Here is a 22,309-nt window from a genome sequence, read left to right on the forward strand (position 1 = left end):
AGGATTGTTTTGATCACGTGGACTGGGATATGTTCCGGGTAGCTTGCGAAAATAATCTACACGCATACACGGATATGGTGACTGAGTTTATAAGGAAGTGTATAGGAGACGTAGTACCTACTGTGACTATTAAAACCTACCCTAACCAGAAACCGTGGATAGATGGTAGCATTCGCGCAAAACTGAAAGTGTGAACCACCACATTTAACCATGGCAAGGTGACTAACAGTGTAGTTATTCACTCCGCAAGAAAATCAAACAAGCTAAATTTCAGTATAGAGATAAAGTGGAGTCGCAATTCAACGGCTCAGACACGAGACGTACAATATGTAGTAGGGACTACAGACAATCACGGACTACAAAAGGAAAACCAGCCACGTGGCCGAGACCAGCGTCTTGCTTCCGGACAGGCTAAACACATTCTTCGCATGCTTTGAGGATAACACAGTGCCACCAACGCGGCCCACTACCAAGGACTGTGAGCTCTCCTTTTCCGTGGCCGACATGAGTAAAACATTTAAACGTGTTACCCCTCACAAGTCTGCCGCTCCAGACGGCATCCCTAGCCACGTCCTCAGAGCATGCGCAGACCAGCTGGCTGGTGTGTTTACGGGCATATTCAATCTCTACCTATCCCAGTCTGCTATCCCCACATGCTTCAGGATGGCCACACTGTCGCCCCATAGCACTCACTTCTGTCATCATGAAGTGCTTTGAGAGACTAGTCAAGGATCATATCACCTCTACCTTACCTGCCACCCTAGACCCACTTCAATTTGCTTACCGCCCCAATAGATCCACTGATGATGCAATCGCCATCACTCTGCACACCGCCCTATCCCATCTGGACAAGAGAAATACCAATGTAGGAATGCTGTTCATTGACTACAGCTCAGCATTCAACACCATAGTACCCTCCAAGCTCATCATTAAGCTTGAGGACCTGGGTCTGAACCCCGCCCTGTGCAACTGGGTCCTGGACTTCCTGACAGGCCGCTCCCAGGTCGTGAAGGTAGGACACATCACCTCCGCTCCTCTGATCGTCAACACTGGGTCCCCACAAGGGTGCGTGCTCAGCCCCCTCCTGTACTCCTTGTTCACCTATGACTGCATGGCCAAGCAAGCCTCCAACTCAATCATTAAGTTTGCAGACAACACAACAGTAGTAGGCTTGATTACCAACGATGACGATAGGAGGCGAGGGCTCTGGGAGTGTGGTGCCTGGAAAACAACCTCTCACTTAACGTCAACAAAACAAAGGAGAGGATTGTGGACTTCAGGAAACAGCAGAGGGTGCACCACCCTATCTACATCGACGAGACCGCAGTGGAGAAGGTGGAAAGCTTAAGTTCCTTGGCATACACATCACTGACAAACTGAAATGGACCACCCACACAGACAGTGTGGTGAAGAAGGCGCAACAGAGCCTCTTCAACCTCAGGAGGCTGAAGAAATGTGTCTTGTCACCTAAAACACTCACAAGTTTCTACAGATGAACAATTGAGAGCATCACCGCCTGGTACGGCAACTGCACCGCCTGCAACCGCAAGGCTCTCCAGAGGGTGGTGCGGTCTGCCCAACCCATTACCGGGGGCAAACTACCTGCCCTCCAGGACACCTATAGCACCTGACGTCACAGGAAGGCCAAAATGATCATCAAGGACATCAACCATCCGAGCCACTGCCTGTTCACCCCGCTATCATCCAGAAGGCGAGGTCAGTACAGGTGCATCAAAACTGGGACCGAGAAACTGAAAAACAGCTTCTATCTCAAGGCCATCAGACTGTTAAACAGCCATCACTAGCACATTAGAGGCTGCTTCCTATAGGCATAGACTAGAAATCACTGGCCACTTTAATAAATTGAGCACTAGTCACTTCAATAATGTGTACATATCTGGCATTACTCACATCATATGTATATACTGTATTCTATACTATTCTACTGTATCTCATTCACTTAATGTTTACATATCTTGCATTACTCCTCTCATATGTATGTACTGTATTCTATACTATTCCACTGTATCTTAGTCCGTTCCACTCTGACATCGCTCGTCCATATTTATATAGTCATAATTAATTCCTACTTAGATTTGTGTGTATTGGGTATATGCTGTGTAATTTGTTAGATATTAATTGTTAAATTTCACTGCACTGTTGGGGCTAGAAGCTCAAGCATTTCGCTACACCCGCAATAACATCTGCTGATCACGTGTATGTGAACAATAAAATTTGATTTAATAATTTCTGTTTTGGATTATTTGTAGTTATTGAAGGACAGGGACATCCATTAGGTGCCAACATGCTGAAAAGTACAGCAGAAAGACAGAGAGGATAAAAACTACCCCTGTGATATATCAAAAATATTTGAAAAAAGAAAGGGTAAAAAATGCTAAAAGAAAGGAAGAAGGAAATGTACATTTAAAATATTTATCTGAGAGGGAGAGGATGTATACAAGGGCAAGATGGAGGTCAAGTCAAAGACAACACAGGGCAGGAGTGAAAAGGCAAAAAGTCACAGACAAAAATACTGAAATGAATGTATTTAATTGATTGTGATAATAGTATACAGTATGTCAATCACATATGCCAAGGTTCATGGAAGCTGTTCTGGCTCGTGGTGGCCCAATGCTCTATTAAGACGCTTTAGCCTGTGTTTCCTTTATTTTGGCAGTTACCTGTATATGAAAGGTCACAACCAAAACAAAACACAAAATAAAGATAGGAAAAGTGAATTAAAACATATACCAACATAATTAATTAACAAGGGCGATCCGGATGGAGACGGTGGAACTCCCGCAACAACGAAGGGTCCAAGACGTCCTCCACCGGCACCCAGCATCTCTCCTCCGGACCGTACCCATCCCACTCCACGAGGTACTGAAGGCCCCTCGGTGTCCAGAGGGGGCGGAGGAACCTCCCGCACCTCAGACTCCTGGAGTGAACCAGCCACCACCGGCCTTAGGAGAGACACATGGAACGAGGGATTAATACGGTAATCTGGGGGAAGCTGTAACCTGTAGCATACCTCGTTCAGTTTCCTCAGGACTTTGAATGGCCCCACAAACCGCGGAACCCAGCTTCCGGCAGGGCAGGCGGAGGGGCAGGTTTCGGGTCGAGAAACCTCACTGCGGTGGCGGTCGGCGCTCGCCTTCGGCAGCCTCATGGCCCGTTGCAAATGCACATGGGCGGCGTCCCAGGTCTCCTCCGAGCGCTTAAACCATTCGTCCACCGCAGGAGCTTCGATCTGGCTCTGATGCCAAGGTGCCAGAACCGGCTGATACCCCAGTACGCACTGGAAGGGAGAGAGGTTAGTGGAGGAGTGGCGGAGTGAGTTTTGGGCCATCTCTACCCAGAAGATGAACGCTGCCCAGTCCCCCGGCCGGTCCTGGCAATATGACCGCAGAAACCTACCCACATCCTGGTTTACTCTCTCCACCTGGGTGAAAACCTGAGGTGAGGCTGACCGAGACCCCCAGACCTTCCATGAACGATCAGAGACTATGTCCTCAGGCACCCCGTAGTGCCGGAAGACGTGAGTGAACAGGGCCTCAGCAGTCTGTAGGGCCGTAGGGAGACCAGGCAAAGGGAGGAGACGGCAGGACTTAGAGAACCGATCCACAACAACCAGGATCGTTGTGTTGCCCTGTGAGGGAGGAAGATCCGTCAAGAAGTCCACCGACAGGTGCGACCACGGCCGTTGTGGAACGGGTAGGGGTTGTAACTCTGGGCAGGTGCCTGGGAGCCTTGCACTGGGCGCACACCGAGCAGGAGGAAACATAAACCCTCACGTCCTTGGCCAAGGTGGACCACCAGTACTTCCCACTAAGGCAAATGAACGGTCAATAAAATTCCCAGCTGGGACTGAATCTACGAGCGCCTTATGCAGGGAAAACTCAGGAAATGTAATAAACACATACATGTGAGCAACAGGGGGCTCTGGGTGAGCCTGGTGCCAACCCACCTGGGGTGACACGATAGTGCCCTGCCTGCTGCCTCGACTCCCTGAGGAACCTCCCCAGCACCGACCAGCAGTGTGCCCTCTCTGGCCACAGATGGTGCAGGGAATGGCCCCTTCTCCGGTCGCCCTAAGCCCAGCACCTCGAATCCCGCTGGGACCGGGTGAAGGAGGGGTGGACAGTGGGGCCTGCTGTAGTGGGGCTGGTGGAGGCGCTGGACTACCTCCTCCTCTCTCCCAACGATCCATCGTCTGCAGCATGCGATCCATGGCGGTGCCCAGACGTTGCAACATGGTCGCGTGCTGCTGGACGCACTCCTCTACCGCCACAGGGAGGGCGTCTTCTCCTGCTGACTCCATTCGTTGGTGAGTAATTCTGTAAAGCGACTTCGGTGGATGTCGTGACAGCGAGCTGCACTTGGTAATGAACTAACTAGGTCAAGCTAAAATGTCTAACCCAATGACTACACAAAACCCGCCCACAAGGCCTGAAAACTAGCCTCCGCAGTCTGTAGGGCCGTAGGGAGACCAGGCAAAGGGAGGAGACGGCAGGGCTTAGAGAACCGATCCACAACAACCAGGATGTTGTTTTTTTGCAGCAAGAGGGGAGTTGCCACATTTAGCTAATAAACCCTTTTTTCATAATGTTATCGAGCGAACTAAGAATTAATCTCGACTTAACTTCTAACAACCTAAGAATCAAAATTTGGTTTTCCATCAAAATAATAATTATTGCGAGCTATTGTGACTAATAAAGGAATTTGAATATGTAGCAATAGAAAATATAATTTGCCCTTATTAAACTTCAAAAAATGTATGTTAAGCTATTTTCTGGCAGTCGTGACATTATTATGTGCCAGATGTTAAGACTACAAACTGTTATAAATGGCTTATTTGCGAGATTGACATTTCAATTGGCATCTGGGTTTATGATTTGTAATTCAACTTTGTCATGGTTGGGTTAGCTAGATGCAGGTAACCTATAGCTCCTGATAGGCCTACATCTAATTTCAGAGAGCCTACAGTAGCCTAGGCAAGATTTTAGATGAACGATTTAGCAGCTTGCTTAGTTAAAATTGACAGACTCATTTATTCAACATGAACAGCGAGGCGATTTCGAGATAAGAAGTGCTTCCGTTGCCCAACAGCCTGTTGGAATAGGCTACTGAGGATGGGGTTGTAATTTCAATCACTGAATCAAATATTAAAATATGGATATGAACTGAATAGGCATGTGCTTGTCAACAACAGCCAGTGTTGTTTTTACCTGTAGCCTAATCTGACTGACTGTTGCCTTCAATCTAATGCATTCTAACATCAGCTGATCGGCAATTGCGACAGAATTGTGACTATGATCACAATTGATAACTTCCAATTTTATTAACTAAACATGTCCATAAATAATTGAATAATAACACAAGGCTACAACAATAATAATCTGAAGTAAGTTATAGGCTATTTATTAAATCTGTTTGTCAGCTCCAGATAGGCTACACAAGTGGCACAAATTGATTTCCAATGACTCCAGTGATATCATCATTTCAACATATTTTTTGTATTAAATGGTAGCCTACATAGGCATAGCAAATAACAGGCTAATTCATGGCCAGTAGATGCAAATGTATCATTCTCCACATTTTAATGTTAGTTTCATTGTGGACTTTTACCCATAACCAGTGCTTAATTTTATGCCGGATCCTGTCACCGTTCCGTATTGGACTGTTTTGTTCTGAAACCTATTTTGCCAGATCCGATACCTCTCATGGCATGAAAAATAATTTAGACTTTTTACAATGTAAAACTTATAATAAAAATGTTACAAACAAAGAGACAAAAATCAATCGAGTTACCACCTGGACTGGTCACAGATAGACAAACGTATCTTTTTGAGAAGATTAGGGTGTTTTGCGACAAAGAGGCTATGGACAGAAACAGGCTCTCCGAATATAGATTCCCTTGTTCATGCGTGGTTCGGCTGGACCAGTCATCAGCACTAAAACACACGCCATACGTTGCTGCTACTGTTTTTTAAAATCCTGCTGCTCAGCCACTTTACCCGTGATTGTATGCATATAACCACCTCGTCTATCACTATCATTATTGATATTGTTTGTGCACATACTGTATATTATTTAATTTATATTGACACTATCTATTTCTGATATTGCTACTACGCAAGTAACCATTTGGCTGTACCATTTACACCTTCTGTAGAGACCCATCCACTTAGCAAGACTTATATAAAATGAATATTGATATGTGTGATCGTAACATGATTTTGTAACATACCACAACAATGTCATGTGACCATATCAAGTGCCCAACACATAAATATATGGTGCATGCATCTGTTTATGTACTGTACATGCGCATCTCACTAAGGTATCAACTCAGGTTGCATGGCCTTAACTTATGTATGGAATACTAGTTTATAAGTGCGTGTGTAACAGAATGATAAGTATGCTAATGTAATGGTGTGAAGGCATTTGGGCAGTGGTGTACTTCAGTTAAAATACTTTAAAGTACTACTTAGGTATTTTTTGGAGGTATCTGTACATGACTTAACTATTTACATTTTTGGCAACTTTCACTTCACTACATTCCGAAAGAAAATAATATACTTTTTACTCCATACATTTTCCCTGACACCCAAAAGTACTCGTTACATTTTGACAGGACTTATCAAGAGAACATCCATACAACATCTGATCTGGCAGACTCACTAAACACAAATGCTTCGTTTGTAAATTATGTCTGAGTGTTGGAGTGTGCCCCTGGCTATCCATCAATACATTTTTTTTTTAATTGGTCCGTCTGGTTTAATATAAGGAATTTGTAATTATTTATACTTTTACTTCTGATACTTGAGTACATTTTTGAAATTCCATTTACTTTTGATACTTAAGTATTTTTGAATCCAAATACTTTGACTTTTACTCAAGTAGTATTTTACTGGGTGACTTTTATTTCACTCATTTTCTATTAAGCTATCTTTTACATTTATCCAAGTATGACAATTTAGTCATTTTTCCACCACCAGATGTGGCTGGGTGTTATAGTATTTCCTTCACATGACCCATCAATTTAGACAAGTTTGTCTGGGTAAGGGTCATAAAATATTCATATCTGGACACATAAATAATAGCCCACTACACTATGAGAAGGCCAATATATATATATTTTTTTATATAGCCTAGATGTAGATGTAGCCCAATAACCAGGCAGTCTACAGGAGGGAACACTCTGAAAATCTGCCAGTAAACAAACAGCATGCTGACAACAGACCTCTAGCAATATTTAAAATGCAATAGCGGGAAAACACAGATTGGAAAGCAAATGGCTCCTGCTGAAAAGAGAAGACTCTATGCTGTAGGCTACCAAAATATTTTAATAACTTCCAAATATTGTTTAACGAAGTGCTTTGGCACGAGTGCCACCTATGCCATCACAAAGGAGTGTGAAACTGGAAATAATTTTTAGGACTAATTCCTCCTCATATTGTAGCCTACAATATGGGAAAGGGAGGATTCCTAATCAGTTGTACAACTGAATGCATTCAACTGAAATATGTCTTCCGCATTTAACCCAACCCCTCTGTCATAATTGACATCCACAGCGCCCGGGGAACAGTGGGTTACTGCTTTGCTCAGGGGCAGAACAGATTTTTACCTTGTCAGCTCAAGGATTCGATCCAGGAACCTTTTGGTTACTGGCCCAACGCTCCAACCACTAGGCTACCCGCTGCCCCTCAATGTCTCCAAACACCTAGACCTAGGCTATTGATGGATTCATGACATGGCTGTTTTTATTGATCTCAGTTTGTCAGTGTCAAAGTAGCCTGTCATTGCGATTATTTGTGTGGTATTAAAAAAGATTATGCCAAAGTCTCCAGTCATGTAAAGTAATGTTGAATTGCATGAAATGCATTTATAAAAGGCCACATTTTTCCCAGACCCTAGGCTACTAAAAATGTTCCCCATGTGTGCAACTTCTGTAAGTGCCTCTACTCTACTGCTCAATGCCACTACATACAGTGGGGAGAACAAGTATTTGATACACTGCCGATTTTGCAGGTTTTCCTACTTACAAAGCATGTAGACGTCTGTAATTTTTATCATAGGTAGACTTCAACTGTGAGAGACGGAATCTAAAACAAAAATCCAGAAAATCACATTGTATGATTTTTAAGTAATTAATTTGCATTTTATTGCATGACATAAGTATTTGATACATCAGAAAAGCAGAACTTAATATTTGGTACAGAAACCTTTGTTTGCAATTACAGAGATCATACGTTTCCTGTAGTTCTTGACCAGGTTTGCACACACTGCAGCAGGGATTTTGGCCCACTCCTCCATACAGACCTTCTCCAGATCCTTCAGGTTTCGGGGCTGTTGCTGGGCAATACGGACTTTCAGCTCCCTCCAAAGATTTTCTATTGGGTTCAGGTCTGGAGACTGGCTAGGCCACTCCAGGACCTTGAGATGCTTCTTACGGAGCCACTCCTTAGTTGCCCTGGCTGTGTGTTTCAGGTCATTGTCATGCTGGAAGACCCAGCCACGACCCATCTTCAATGCTCTTACTGAGGGAAGGAGGTTGTTGGCCAAGATCTCGTGATACATGGCCCCATCCATCCTCCCCTCAATATGGTGCAGTTGTCCTGTCCCCTTTGCAGAAAAGCATCCCCAAAGAATGATGTTTCCACCTCCATGCTTCACGGTTGGGATGGTGTTCTTGGGGTTGTACTCATCCTTCTTCTTCCTCCAAACACGGCGAGTGGAGTTTAGACCAAAAAGCTCTATTTTTTGTCTCATCAGACCACATGACCTTCTCCCATTCCTCCTCTGGATCATCCAGATGGTCATTGGCAAACTTCAGACGGGCCTGGACATGCGCTGGCTTGAGCAGGGGGACCTTGCGTGCGCTGCAGGATTTTAATCCATGACGGCGTAGTGTGTTACTAATGGTTTTCTTTGAGACTGTGGTCCCAGCTCTCTTTAGGTCATTGACCAGGTCCTGCCGTGTAGTTCTGGGCTGATCCCTCACCTTCCTCATGATCATTGATGCCCCACGAGGTGAGATCTTGCATGGAGCCCCAGACCGACGGTGATTGGCAGTGTATCAAATACTTGTTCTCCCCACTGTAAGTGTCACGGCCGTCGTAGGGAGGAGACCAAGGCGCAGCGTCGTATGCGTACATTCTCTTTATTTTAAGAATGAACACTGAACAAAACTATCAAAACAACAAAACGAACCGTGAAGCTATACAAAGAGTGCTAACAGGCAACTACACATAGACAAGAACCCACGAAACCAAAAGGGAAAATGGCAACCTAAATAGGATCCCCAATCAGAGACAACGATAAACAGCTGCCTCTGATTGGGAACCAATTCAGGCCACCATAGACCTACAATTACCTAGACTTACAAAAACCCCTAGATCTACAAAAACCCTAGACAAGACAAAACAAGCATACCCACCCTCGTCACACCCTGACCTAACCAAAATAATAAAGAAAACATAGATAACTAATGTCAGGGCGTGACAATAAGGCTGCATTGAGACAATTACTTATCAATGACCCAAGACCAGATCAGTTAATCCCTACCATTGTGTCGCTGAATTGTCATAATGCTGCAGCAAATGTACATTATCCCAGGGGCGTTGGCAGACACAATGTAAGTAACTTAATGTCTGTCCCCGTAACTGCCCTGAATGCCTCTGTTGATCCTACATCTATTGTATGCAGTAATCATATGCCTATGAACCAGAGTTCTGCTGTTAGCACTGAGGCGGTGTGCCCTAGTTCGAAGTCCACTGTGTACAACTTACCCTGCACTATCAGCTCAAATATAAATAACATGTGCATGTCTACTTCTGATTCGCTTCCCAGTAAAGCAATAAAAACAATCAAGCATCCCAGAAAAGTGCTAAAAATAGCCCACATTAACATATGTGGCCTAAGAAACAAGGTTAATGAAGTCAATAACTTGCTAGTAACAGATGACATTCATATTTCTGAAACTCACTTAGATAATATCTTAGATACAGTGGTAGCAATACATGGTTATAACATCTACAGAATACAGAAATGCCAGTGTGGTGGTGTTGTGGTCTATATTCAGAGACGCTTTCCTGTAAAGCTTAGAGAGGATTTCGTTTTAAATACTGTCGAAGTAATATGGCTACAGATTCCTCTGCCTCACCTAAAGCCCATTCGTGTGGGAAGCTGCTATAGACCACTGAGTGCTAATAGTCAGTATCTGGATCATATGTGTGAAAGTATTGATAATGTATGTGATATCAACAGAGAGGTATATTTTCTGTTTGATTTCAATTTGGACTGGCTTTCATCAAGTTCAAGAAAAATTTGAGAGAACATTACACCGCACCACACCAGGGTTAGAGTAGTACAGAAAGTGTTGTATGCCGAAGGAGTATACAGGGTGATAGAGGAAGATGGGTACAGGGTGAGGGATCCTGAGAGGATTCCTGAGAGGATTCCTGTGAGTAGGCAGAGATCAAGAGAGAGAGCGATAGGAAGAATATGTGATTCAGTAAGGTGGGCTTTTTAGCATTTATAGCCATGGTTGTCAATTGTACTGCAGAAATGGATCAAAGGTCACAGAAAATAGACGTTGTGGTGGCAGCGGTAGAGAAAACTAGAGCCTGTAGGACCTGCTTTGTTAATAGTGTTAAAAAGGCAGAGTAACGCTTTATTACGGACAGACTTCTCCCCGTCATAGCTACTGTTGTATTACCATGTTTTGACCATGACAGTTTATAATTCAGGGTTACTATAATATAGCAGGGGGTGTAAAGCTACAACACATATGTTTTTCCAGCTGTAGACTATGATCGATAATGTCAAAAGCCGCAGTGAAGTCTAACAAAACAGCTCGCACGATCTTTTCAGCATTTTCTCTCAGCCAATCATCAGTCATTTGTGTAATTGTTGTGCTTGTTGAATGTTCTTCCCTATATGCATTGTGAAAGTCTGTTATCAATTTCTTTACAGTAAAATAGTATTGTATCTGGTCAAACAGTTTACTAAGGGTTGGTAACAGGCTGATTAGTTGGCTATTTGAGCCAGTAAAGGGGGCTTTACTATTCTTGGTTAGCCGAATTACTTTGGCTTCCCTCCAGGCCTGAGCTCTCACTTTCTAGTAGGCTTAGATTGAAGATACGGCAAATAGGAGTGTCAATATCGTCTACTATTATCCTCAGCCATTTATCATCTAAGTTGTCAGATCTCGGTGTCTTGTCATTATTGACAGATAACAATAACTTTTTCACTTCTTACTTACTTTACGGAATTCAAAATTACAATGCTTGTCTTTCATAATTTGATCAGATATACTTGGATGTGTAGTATCAGCGTTTGTTGCTGGCATGTCATGCCTAAGTTTGCTAATCTTGCCAATGAACAAAATCATTAACTTCTACAGGGTCGGTGGGTCCCCAGCTGGACGGTTGAGCTAACGTAGGCTAATGTGATTAGCATGAGGTTATAAGTAACAAGAACATTTCCCAGGACATAGACATATCTGATATTGGCAGAAAGCTTAAATTCTTGTTAATCTAACTGTACTGTCCAATTTACAGTAGCTATTACAGTGAAAGAATAACTTGCTATTGTTTGAGGAAAGTGCACAGTTATGAACTTGAAAATGTATTAATAAACCAATTAGGCACATTTGGGCAGTCTTGATACAACATTTTGAACAGAAATACAATGGTTCATTGATCAGTCTAAAACTAGTGGACTAAATTTAAATTGTGCCTGGGCTGGAATAATACATTATGGCCTTTCTCTTGCATTTCAAAGATGATGGTATTATCTTTTACCAGATCTAATGTGTTATATTCTCCTACATTAATTTAAGATTTCCACAAACTTCTAAGTGTTTCCTTTCAAATGGTATCAAGAATATGCATATCCTTGCTTCAGGTCCTGAGCTACTGGCAATTAGATTTGGGTATATCATTTAAGGTGAAAATTGAAAAAAAGGTGCGGAGCCTTTAGAGGTTTTAAAGTAGTTGGCAATATCAGTGGGTTTTGTGATGAATGAGCCATCTAATTCAATGAATGATGGAGCTTTAATGATAAATTAAATTACATTTAACGAGCTCAAAAGCTTTTTACTGTCATTAATTATGTAATTTATCTATGTTTCATAGCGTAGTTTCTTCTTTTTATTCAGTTTAGTCACATGATTTCTCAATTTGAAGTACGTTTGCCAATCGGTTGTGCAGCCAGACTTATTTGCCATTCCTTTTGCCTCATCCCTCTCAGCCATAAAATTGTTAAATTCCCCATCAATCCACGGAGATTTAACAAGTTGTGCAGTCATTTTCTTAATGGGTGCATGCTTATTAGTAACTGAAATAAGCAATTTCATAAATGCGTCAAGTGCAGTGTCTTGTTGCTCCTCATTACACACCACAGACCAACAAATATTTTTTACATCAACAACATTGGAATCACTACTGAACTTATGGAATGACCTCTTATACACTATATTAGGCCCAACCTTTGGAACTCTGCTTTTCCTAGATATGGCTACTATATTTTGATCACTACATCTAATGGATTTGGATACTGCTTTAAAACAAATTTATGCAGCATTAATAAAGATGTGATCAGTACATGTTGATTATTTCATTCCTGTGCTGTTTTTAACTACCCCGGTAGGTTGACTGATAACCTGAACCACGTTGCAGGCACTAGTTAAATTTTGACGCTTTATCTTGAGATGAAAGCCAGTAAATTTTTAAATCACCCAGAAAATATACCTCTGTTAATATCACAAACATTATCAAGCATTTCACACGTGCTATTCAGATACTGACTGTTAGTACTTGGTGGTCTATAGCAGCTTCCCACCAGAATGGGCTTTAGGTGAGGCAGATAAATCTGTAGCCATATTACATCAACAGTATTTAACATGAGATCCTCTCTATCAAAACAAATCAATGGTTATCTCTCACATGCGCCAAACACAACAGGTGTACACCTTACCGTGAAATGCTTACTTACAAGCCCTTAACCAACAATGCAGTTCAAGAAATAGAATTCAGAAAATATTTACAAAATAAACGAAAGTTTAAAAAAATTCAATCAAAATGTAACACAAGAAAATGACATAACAATAACGAGGCTATATACAGGAGGTACCGGTACCAAGTTAATATGCAGGGGTACAGGTTAGTCGAGGTAATTTGTAAAGTGACTATGCATACTGTAGATAATAAACAGCGAATAGCAGCAGTGTAAAAACAAAGGGGGGTCAATGTAAATAGTCGGGGCGGCCATTTGATTAATTGTTCAGCAGTCTTATGGCTTGGAGGTAGAAGCTGTTAAGGGGCCTTTTGGTCCTAGACTTGGCGCTCCGGTACCGCTTACCGTGCGGTAGCAGAGAGAACAGTCTATGACTTGGGTGACTGGAGTCCTTGACAATTTTTGGGGCCATCCTCCTCCCATGTAAAGCCATGTGACATACAATTATTTTTAAGGTCCCTCAGTCGAGCAGTGAATTTCAAACACAGATTCAACCACAAAGACTAGGGAGGTTTTGTTGCTTTGGGGAGGGTTGTGTGTTTTTTCTTTATTGGGCACAGGGGAGGATAGTGCGTTTTTCCCCCCTAGGTTTACATTTGCTTTTCTGCTCGTATTTTCCCTTTAAACAATGGCTTGACGTACTTTGATGTTACCCTAATAAAGTTTAGAAATGTTTGTGAAGGTGTGGTATTGTGTGGCTGTTATTAAGCTTTAACTAATGCAGGCCTATGATATGAAGGAAGTGCGCCCCAGCGATCCAACTGACTCTGACAATTGAACTTGAGGTAAGGAAGACTGTTTCAGACCTACCAGAGTTACTTCTATGATCTAACAATACAATGCTTATATACAAAATATTCTGACCGAACGATAACAAATGACCCTCCTTCTGTATGTCTATATCTGTTTGGCAGACGTAGTAGCCATCTGACATAAAGAAAAGCACGTCGGTGTAATAACATGCCACATATACAGCTCTGGAAAAAAGCTGTATAATGATCTGTAAAATGATCAGTTTCTCTGTGTAACGACGTTCTAGATCTTCCTCCTCCTCAGACGAGGAGAGGAGAGAAGGATCGGAGGACCAATACGCAGCGAGGTATGATGACATAATGTAATTTATTGAAAGACGAACACGAACACGAAAACACTTGGAAAATTACAAATTAAGAAAACGACGTAGACGAAACCTGAACATGGAACTTACATAACTACACGCAGAACTCACGAACAGGAACAGACTACATCAAACGAACGAACAGCCATAACAGTCCCGTGTGGTGCACAGACACGAAAGACACAGGAGACAACCACCCACAAACAAACACTGTGAAACTACCTACCTTAATATGATTCTCAATCAGAGGAGATGAAAACCACCTGCCTCTAATTGAGAACCATATCAGGTACCCATTAACCAACATAGAAACACAAAACATAGAAATGCCCACCCACACTCACGCCCTGACCGACTAACACATACAAAACAACAGAAAATAGGTCAGGAACGTGACACTCTGGTTTTACTATTTATAGGTATGTGTTTGGGTAAAATGAACATTTTGTTTTATTCTTTAAACTACTGACAACATTTCTCCCAAATTCCAAATAAAAATATTGTAATTTAGAGCATGTATTTGCAGAAAGTTACAACTGGTCAAAATTACAAAAAATGTCAGACCTTGAACAATGCAAAGAAAATAAGTTAATATTAATTTTTAAACAACACAATACTAATGTTTTAACTTAGGAAGAGTTCAGAAATCAATATTTGGTGGAATAACCCTGATTTTCAATCACAGCTTTCATGCGTCTTGGCATGCTCTCCACCAGTCTTTCACATTGATGTTGGGTGACTTTATGCCGCTCCTGGCGCAAAAAAATGAAGCAGCTCGGCTTTGTTTGATGGCTTGTGACCATCTGTCCTCCTCTTGATCACATTCCAGAGGTTTTCAATGGGGTTCAGGTCTGGAGATTGGGTTGGTCATGACAGGGTCTTGATCTGGTGGTCCTCCATCCACACCTTGATTGACCTGGCTGTGTGGCATGGAGCATTGTTCTGCTGGAAAAAACAATCCTCAGAGTTGGGGAACATTGACAGCAAGCAAGTTTTCTTCCAGGACAACCTTGTACGTGGCTTGATTCATGCGTCCTTCACAAAGACAAATCTACCTGATTCCAGCCTTGCTGAAGCACCCCCAGATCCTCACTGGTCCTCCACCAAATTTCACAGTGGGTGCGAGGCACTGTGGCTTGTAGGCCTCTCCAGGTCTTTCACCCAGTGAAATTTGGTGATTTAGTTATTGTTTTAGGAAAGTAGTCTAAAAAACAATAAATAATAACCTATCAAGTTTCCCATGTGCTTCACGTTGAAACACCAGGAATAGTGTTTTTGTAAATTGGTATAGGCTGTTTTTAGGGACACGTAAATGTGGCTCATTTTGCCAATAACCCTTGTTGATGGCGTTGGCTGCGCCAGGTCAGATCTGAATGTTTGTTGATGGCGCTGGCTGCGCCAGGTCAGATCTGAATGTTTGTTGATGGCGCTGGCTGCGCCAGGTCAGATCTGAATGTTTGTTGATGGCGCTGGCTGCGCCAGGTCAGATCTGAATGTTTGTTGATGGCGCTGGCTGCGCCAGGTCAGATCTGAATGTTTGTTGATGGCGCTGGCTGCGCCAGGTCAGATCTGAATGTTTGTTGATGGCGCTGGCTGCGCCAGGTTAGATCTGAATGTTTGTTGATGGCGCTGGCTGCGCCAGGTCAGATCTGAATGTTTGTTGATGGCGCTGGCTGCGCCAGGTCAGATCTGAATGTTTGTTGATGGCGCTGGCTGTGCCAGGTCAGATCTGAATGTCCAGCACCAACATTTCCTAAAGGAAACTAAAATGGCATATTGTTTTTATGAAGATTTTAGAATATTCGCATGAAAATCTGTAGACAATTGGATGGAAACCTAGCTAGTGAGCTAGTCCAGAGTCACTTTGGTTATGGCTGTGCATCATGGTTCTACAGCAGCCCCAAACATCTAAAGAATAAGCTACCAGCCAGACAAGCTTTTAAGAACTTTACTTAAACTCTCTCCTCATAGTCATCTGGAGGTTGTGTCTGTATCTATGTAATTGTATAAGTATTTACGTAAAATATAGGGACCACAATGGAAATAAGTCCCCGGCTTTATTGTGCAATCCCGGTCGCTTTAAAAAATCTTTGTGCATATACGGTAAGTATTTTTTTAGCGACAAATAGAATAAATCAATAAATCAATACAAACTGTGCATTGGCCAACTGATTAATGCCACCAAACATTTTAATGACATTCAGAAATTGGTGGGGGGAATTTGGAAAGTATTCAGACCCCTTGACTTTTTCCACATTTTGTTACGTTACAGCCTTATTCTAAAATTGATTAAATTGTTTTTTCCCCCTCATCAATCTAGATACATTACCCCATAATGACAAAGCAAAAACAGGTTAAGACATTTTGCAAATGTACTACAAATAAAAAATGGAAATATCACATTTACATAAGTATTCAGACCCTTTACTCAGTAGTTAGTTGAAGCATCTTTGGCAGCAATTACAGCCTTGAGCCCCCCCAGTAAATGTCGATCTGTCCATAACTTAATTGATAGAGTGAAAGAAGGAAGCTTGTACAGAATAAAAAATATTCAAAAAACATGCATCCTGCAACAAGGCACTGAAGTTATCTTCTTTGGGCTGCAAGCCCGACGTCGGTACACGTATGACAACAGCCAGGCCAAGTGCAGGGCGCGAAATTCAAAATATATTTTTTAGAAATATTTAACTTTCACACATTAACAAGTCCAATACAGCAAATGAAAGATACACATCTTGTGAATCCAGCCAACATGTCCGATTTTTAAAATGTTTTACAGCGAAAACACCACGTATATTTATGTTAGCTCACCACCAAATACAAAAAAGCACAGACATTTTTCACAGCACAGATAGCTTGCACAAAACCAACCTAACTAACCAAGAAACAACCAAACTAACCAAGAAACAACTTCATCAGATGACAGTCTTATAACATGTTATACAATAAATCGATGTTTTGTTCGAAAAATGTGCATATTTCGGGTATAAATCATAGTTTTACATTGCACCTGCAATCACAAATAGCACCGAAGCAGCTAGAACAATTACAGAGACCAAATTGAAAAACCTAAATACTCATCATAAAACATTTATGAAAAATACATGTTGTACAGCAAATGAAAGACAAAACATCTTGTGAATCCAGCCAATATTTCCGATTCTTTAAGTGTTTTACAGTGAAAACACAATATAGCATTATATTAGCTTACTACAATAGCCAACCACACAACAGCATTGATTCAAGCCAACAGTAGCGATAACGAATAAACCAGCAAAAGATATAAATTTTTTCACTAACCTTCTCAAACTTCATCAGATGACAGTCCTATAACATCATATTACACAATACATATATGGTTTGTTCGAAAATGTGCATATTTAGCGGCACAAATCGTGGTTATACAATGTGAATACGTAGGCAAAATGCAATAAAATGTCCGGAGAAATCTTGGAGAGGCACCTAATCTAATCAAATAACTATTCATAAACTTTACTAAAAAATACATGTTGGACAGCAAATTAAAGATAGCTTAGTTCTTAATGCAATCGCCGTGTTAGAATTCTAAAAATAACTTCAGTACGACATCCAGCTTACGTTATAGCGAGACACCGCCCAAAATCAAAGCGGAAAACACAACGACACATTTTCGACAGAAATAGGAAATAACATCATAAATGGGTCCTACTTTTGCTGATCTTCCATCAGAATCTCGCACAAGTGGTCCTTTGTCCAGAACAATCGTTGTTTGGTTTTAGAATGTCCTTTTTCCCTCTCGAATTAGCAAGCAAAACTAGCTAAGTGGCACGAAGCTGTCCGTCGTCAACAAACGCAGAGAATGGAACACGCCAAAACTCCCGAAAAAAATTCAATAATCTGATTAAACTATATTGAAAAAACATACTTTACGATGATATTGTCACATTTATCAAATAAAATCAAAGCCGGAGATATTTGCCGTCTATAACAACAGCTTTTCAGAAGCCAATGCGGAAGTCCTTTCTGCGTCTATCTGAACAAAGGAAATTGGGGTCCTGTCATTCCAAGCGCTCTCTTTTGACCATAGAAAGAGCTAGAGACCCCATTTCACCTCTCACAGCCTATTGACATCTAGTGGAAGGCGTATGAAGTGCATGTATACTAATAGATTTCAAGCAAAAGATTAGGGAGGCCCTGGAACAGAGCCTCGATTTCAGATTTTTAACTTTCTGACAGGAAGTTTGCTGCAAAATGAGTTCTGTTTTACTCACAGATATAATTCAAACGGTTTTAGAAACTTGAGTGTTTTCTATCCAATAGTAATAATAATATGCATATTGTACGAGCAAGAATTGAGTACGAGGCCGTTTGAAATGGGCACCTTTCATCCAAGTTACTCAATACTGCCCCTGCAGCCATAAGAAGATTTATACTGCAAAAAAATGTGGCAAAGCAGTTCACTTTTTTGACCTGAATACAAAAGTGTTATGTATGGGGGAAATCCACAAAAAAAATATATATATATTTTCAAGGATAGTGGTGGCTGCATCATGTTATGGTTATGCTGGGGAGTTTTTCAGGATTTAAAAAGAAATTGAATAGAACTAAGCACAGGCAAAATCCTAGAGGAAAACCTGCTTCAGTCTGCTTCCCACCAGACACTGGGAGATGAATTCAGCTTTCAGCAGGACAATAAGGCCAAATCTACAGTGGAGTTGTTTACCAAGACGACATTGAATATTCCTGAGTGGCCCAGTTAAAGTTTTGACTTAAATCTACTTGAAAATCTATGGCAAGACCTGAAAATAATTGTCTAGCAATGATCAATAACTAATTTGACAGAGCTTGAATAATTTTGAAAAGAAAGGGCAAAATTGCACAATCCAGCTGTGGAAACCTCTTTGACACTTACCAAGACAGACACAGCTGTAATGGCTGCCAAAGGTGCTTCTACAAAGTATTGACTCAGGAGTGTCAATACTTATGTAAATGAGACATTTCTGTATTTCATTTTCAATAAATGTTTTCACTTTGTCATTATGGGATATTGTTTTTAAATGGGTGAGAAAAATATTTAATACATTTTGAATTCAGGCTGTGACACAAAAAAATTTGAAATAAGTTAAAGGGTATAAATACTTTCTGACCATAAATGTCTACATTTTTATTTTCTTGGAAAGCTTTTGCATTTACAACTTGTCTAAGATTTCAGCCAGTCTATGGCTGTGGATTGACTGCATTGTTTGAATGGAATGTTGGCATATTGGCAGTTAATTAAAAAAAATGTATAGAATCTTTCCTCTAAAACTGTCTGGCTAGTTAGCTAACAAACATACAGTGCAGATAAATTCTTCAAGTTAATTATTTTAAACAATATTTTATCACAGCCCTGGCAAACCGTGGTTGACCATTTCCCTGACCTTTATCCCATCATAAGAAGATTCATGTCCATTCTAGTTGATGGTTGAATAATTTGGTCCACTGTTTAGTTTGAGCACAAAATATATACTTTCTCATGCAATATCGACGGATGGAGGTGTTCTAGACAATTATGCCCGTACCATATATTGGCTGACATGGCGATCAGGATTGCAGGTAAATAGAAAGTGTTATGAAATGTGATAGTTTTTATTCCATAACTCCATTGACGAGAATCTTATTGTGATGATGTGGCACAACACGATTTCGTGATTTCACAGATGGACCACTTAAAAGGAGAATTTAACCCAAATCTCTATATTTTTAAATATAAACAGCATGTTATAGAAGGGTCTAGACACTTTGTTTTCCAATTTTACCCCCAACCAGCGATACACTTTCTTATCCTTGCAGTATGGAGGCTCTGAAAAAAAATGAACAAATGCTCAAAAAAAAAACAAATACTGTATGTCCTTTTAGAAAGGGAAAAGCTCTCAGTATAGTGACGCAGGTCTTTACATGTTGTACACATAAAACTGTCATTCAAACTTTATCCGCCGAAATTACAGAAGTTAAATTCTCGAGTGGATTATCCCATTAAAGGTTTTGCAAACCAGGTAAAAAAAAACATTTTACTATTTTGTAAATGTTTTATGCAAATAAAATTATTATTGTACTTAAATCATACCTGTGTGTGTGTGTGTGTGTTTCAGGGTGCAGTCAAGCGGGAAGGCGAAGGAGAAGGTGAAGAAAGAGGCCCTGGACCTTTGTCTGAAGTACGGCTTTGTGACTCCTCTCACCTCCATGGTGGTCACCAAGCCCCAGGGAGAAACCTCACAGGTGGCCCACAAGCCCAAGGAGGGAGAGAAGCCCTCAGGAACCAGGCAAGGCTTCTCTGGGTGGAGTTTCCAGTTCATGAGTGGCCAAGCCGGATACCCCGGTGAGCAAAACTACCATCATCAACACAAGCACACCAGCACGCATGCACACACCATAGGTATACTGTCGTGGCATTTTCCTGTATTACCAAATGAGGAGAGTTACAAACCACACACCAGTCAGAGTTATACTTAAATTTCATCTTTAATAATATTATATGAGCTTCACCATAGCCCTTTGACTCTCAGATCAATTCAGTGTCTATAATGTATTTTGAGAGTGCCTACAAAAGAATACCAATATCTTTTATAGCCAAGATACACCCCTCTCAACTTACATGACGAACCACAGATCATAGAAAAACTTCACAAAGGGCCTTTTACTTGAGAAGGGAGTATCCCATAGCCAGATAGCATTAGCTGTAAATTATCGTTCAGTTAGGTCTCTAAGACGAGGTTCTAATCTCGTTCCTGGTACTTCATAGTACCAAAACATTACCTCATCCAAGGCATAACTCAATTGTCAACTCTATTTTCTCCCATCTCAAGTAAACCCCCTCTTCTCCCCACTCCTGGACAAGCTCACTGAGGGGAGTGACTTGCGCACAGACATTGTGGAGCCAAGAGATAATTGGTTCCCCCTTAATCACGCCATCCCTTCACATGGTTTAACAGATACATTCACATATGAAGACAATGTTCCATTCTGACCTCTCCGTTTCTGATATTCTGCATATTACCAGACATGTAAAAGACAAGCCTGACCTCTCCCCTCTCTGGGCCCCAAGTGAATTTTCCCTAGCTGAGAAGGGAAAAGTGCAACTGCCAACCCTATAGTCCAAAGGGAAACATTCTAATGACAAGTATCTCACATAAGCATATTATGCAAATAAAACATCTTATCTATGTTACCCAACTAATTCTGATTCAGCCGCCACAATACACACACATACTGTCTACAACAGTGAATGACAATTACTGTATGGTGTGAGTCAATGGAGTAAATAAAAGAGCAAATACTGTCATTCTATAAACGTAACATTATAACTACCAGACCAAAAGTATGTGGACACCTTCTCATCGAACATCTCATTCCAAAATCATGGACATTAATATGGAGTTGGTCCCCCTTTTGCTGGAATAACAGCCTCCACTCTTCTGGGATGGCTTTCCACTAGATGTTGGAACATTGCTGCAGGGACTTGCTTCCATTCAGCCACAAGAGCATTAGTGAGGTCGGGAAGTGATGTTGGGCGATTAGGCCTGGCTCGCAGTTGGCGTTCCAATTCATCCCAAAGGTGTTCGATGGGTTTGAGATCAGGGCTCTATGCAGGCCAATCAAGTTCTTCCACACCGATCTCGACAAACCTTTTCTGCATGGACCTCGCATTGTGCACAGGGGCATTATCGTGCTGAAACAGGAAAGGGCCTTCTTCAAACTGTTGCCACAAAGTTGGAAGCACAGAATTGTCTAGAATGTCATTGTATGCCGTAGCATTAAGATTTCCCTTCACTGGAACTAAGGGGCCTAGCCCGAACCATGAAGAACAGCACCAGACCATTATTCCTCCTCCACCAAACTTTACAGTTGGTACTACACATTGGGGCAGGTAGCGTTCTCCTGCCATCAGCCAAACGCAGATTAATCCGGTCGAACTGCCAGATGGTGATTCATCACTCCAGAGAATACGTTTCCACGACTCCATATTCCAATGGCGGCGAGCTGGTTCAACCGACGCTTGGCGTTGCGCATGGTGATCTTAAGCTTGTGTGTGACTGCTCGGCCTGGAAACCTATTTCATGAAGCTCCCGACTAACAGTTATTGTGCTGACGTTGCTTCCAGGGGCAGTTTGGAACTTAGTAGTGAGTGTTGCAACCGGGGACAGACCATTT

The 22,309-nt window shown here is 41.6% G+C and overlaps 1 protein-coding gene across 1 annotated transcript in view; it reads left to right on the forward strand.

Moving 5' to 3' along the window:
- Positions 1–22,309, forward strand: part of LOC139536155 (inter-alpha-trypsin inhibitor heavy chain H3-like) — a 45,635-nt gene that overhangs the window by 12,457 nt on the left and 10,869 nt on the right. The window contains exon 13 of the mRNA XM_071336393.1: positions 20,251–20,477. Within this exon, the coding sequence (XP_071192494.1) occupies positions 20,251–20,477 (227 nt within the window). The remainder of the gene's footprint in view (positions 1–20,250; positions 20,478–22,309) is intronic.

This window comes from Salvelinus alpinus, chromosome 12 (assembly GCF_045679555.1).
Source record: "Salvelinus alpinus chromosome 12, SLU_Salpinus.1, whole genome shotgun sequence".
Lineage (NCBI taxonomy): Eukaryota > Metazoa > Chordata > Actinopteri > Salmoniformes > Salmonidae > Salvelinus > Salvelinus alpinus.